Source organism: Dipodomys ordii, unplaced genomic scaffold, assembly GCF_000151885.1.
Source record: "Dipodomys ordii isolate 6190 unplaced genomic scaffold, Dord_2.0 Scaffold156, whole genome shotgun sequence".
Classification (NCBI taxonomy): Eukaryota; Metazoa; Chordata; class Mammalia; order Rodentia; family Heteromyidae; genus Dipodomys; species Dipodomys ordii.
In genome coordinates, this window is record NW_012267372.1 from 578,034 (window position 1) to 579,564 (window position 1,531).

Consider the following 1,531-nt stretch of genomic DNA (forward strand, 5'->3'; position numbering starts at 1 on the left):
CGCCGCACTGCGGCGCTCCCGGATCCCTCCGCGCCGCGCGCGGCCCCGGCGGGACCGCGGGACCCTTTCACTCCCACCCTTTTGTCCAAGGCCGAACTTTACCGCTCGCCGCGCGCGCGCGCTCCCGCCGCGGGACTACTTTTACACGGTGGAGGGGCACTACACAGCGGTGCGTGACGCGTCCCTCTCCTCTCTGTGAGCCGCGTCGCTATTGGGCCCGTCCCAAGGCGGAAATAAGAGCGGGGCGACCATTGGTTCGGACTTCCCTGCAATGCGTCAAACTGGAATGAACCACTGTGCGGCGGTGGTGGGGAAAGTGTAAATTGTGTGGCTGCATGAGGCTGCGGAGCATAATAAAGTAGAGGCGGAAACGGGAGGCCTTTTGAAGACATCAGAATGTTGTCTTTTTGATCTGGAAGCGGCAAGGGTCTGGCGAAACATGCAGAAGGACTTTCCTGTTTCTCCCCTGTAACCAATGGAAGGTGGTTCAATCGAAAATTATGTTGTCTGGAAGCCCCGCCCCCAAGCGGCCCCGCCTCCCTGGAGGGGGTCTGCCAAGTTCCGCCCACCCTACTCCCCAACCTTCAGATGCGCTCCACAGGTGTCAGAGACCCTCAAGTTGTTTCACTTCTGATCCGCTCAGGACTGTCCTAACAGTCTCTGGGAGCAGATTAATTCAGTCATTCCTTTGATGAACAGGAATTGGACCCTTGCTGTATGCAGAGCTTTGTGCTTGGCTGGATCAGGGAGATCCAGAGAATGATGTATCATCATCAATCATTCTCTCCTGGATGACTTGGTTGGCTCCAGGGTGTCAGCCAGAGGACGAAAAAGATTTAATGATACAGTATTTGTTCCTGGGCGCTAAGACAACTTTATGGTCTCTGTTTAGAACAGGAGCTGACATTTCCCAGCTGTCTTCTCCCTACTGCAGTGATTGGCTGAAGGACGGGCCCGTAAGTGGAGCTAGACCAATCATTGTGTCTCATCCAGAACAGGATGTAGGCTGAGCCAATGAGAGCCCTTCCCTGGATTTTTGCACCTGGAACTCGTGGGAGAGCTCTTTACCTTCCCGGTGCTGGCAATGGGGGAAGAAATCTGTTGGTATTTTCTTCCCTGGTTCCAGTCGTTCTGAGGCTGCAAGAATTGTTAAGCCGGGTGCTGGTGGCATAGGCCTGTAATCCTAGCTACTCAGGAAGCTGAGATCTGAGGATCACAGTTCCAAGACAGCCCGGGCAGAGAAATGAGTCTCTTCACTCCAATTCACCAGCAAAAAGCTAGAAGTGGAAGTTGTGACACCAATCTTTAGAGAAAAAGCCAAGCAAATCAAACCCCATGACCAGCACCAAAAAAAAGAATTATAATATGTACCTCCTACCTTTTCTCTTCTCTCCCTCTCCCATCTCCCCGTTCTTTCTTTTTTCTCCCTTTTTTTTTCTTTTTCTTTTGCCAGTCCTGGGTTTTGAAGCCAGGGCCTGGGCACTGTCCCTGGGCTTCTTTTGCTTAAGACTAACACTACCACTTGAGCCAC

The 1,531-nt window shown here is 52.8% G+C and overlaps 1 protein-coding gene across 1 annotated transcript in view; it reads left to right on the forward strand.

The window, feature by feature from the left end:
• Positions 1–654, forward strand: part of Pnmal2 (paraneoplastic Ma antigen family-like 2) — a 2,287-nt gene extending 1,633 nt beyond the window's left edge. Inside the window, exon 2 of the mRNA XM_013032579.1 lies at positions 589–654. Coding sequence (XP_012888033.1) covers positions 589–654 — 66 coding nt within the window. The remainder of the gene's footprint in view (positions 1–588) is intronic.
• Positions 655–1,531: the final 877 nt, after the last annotated feature.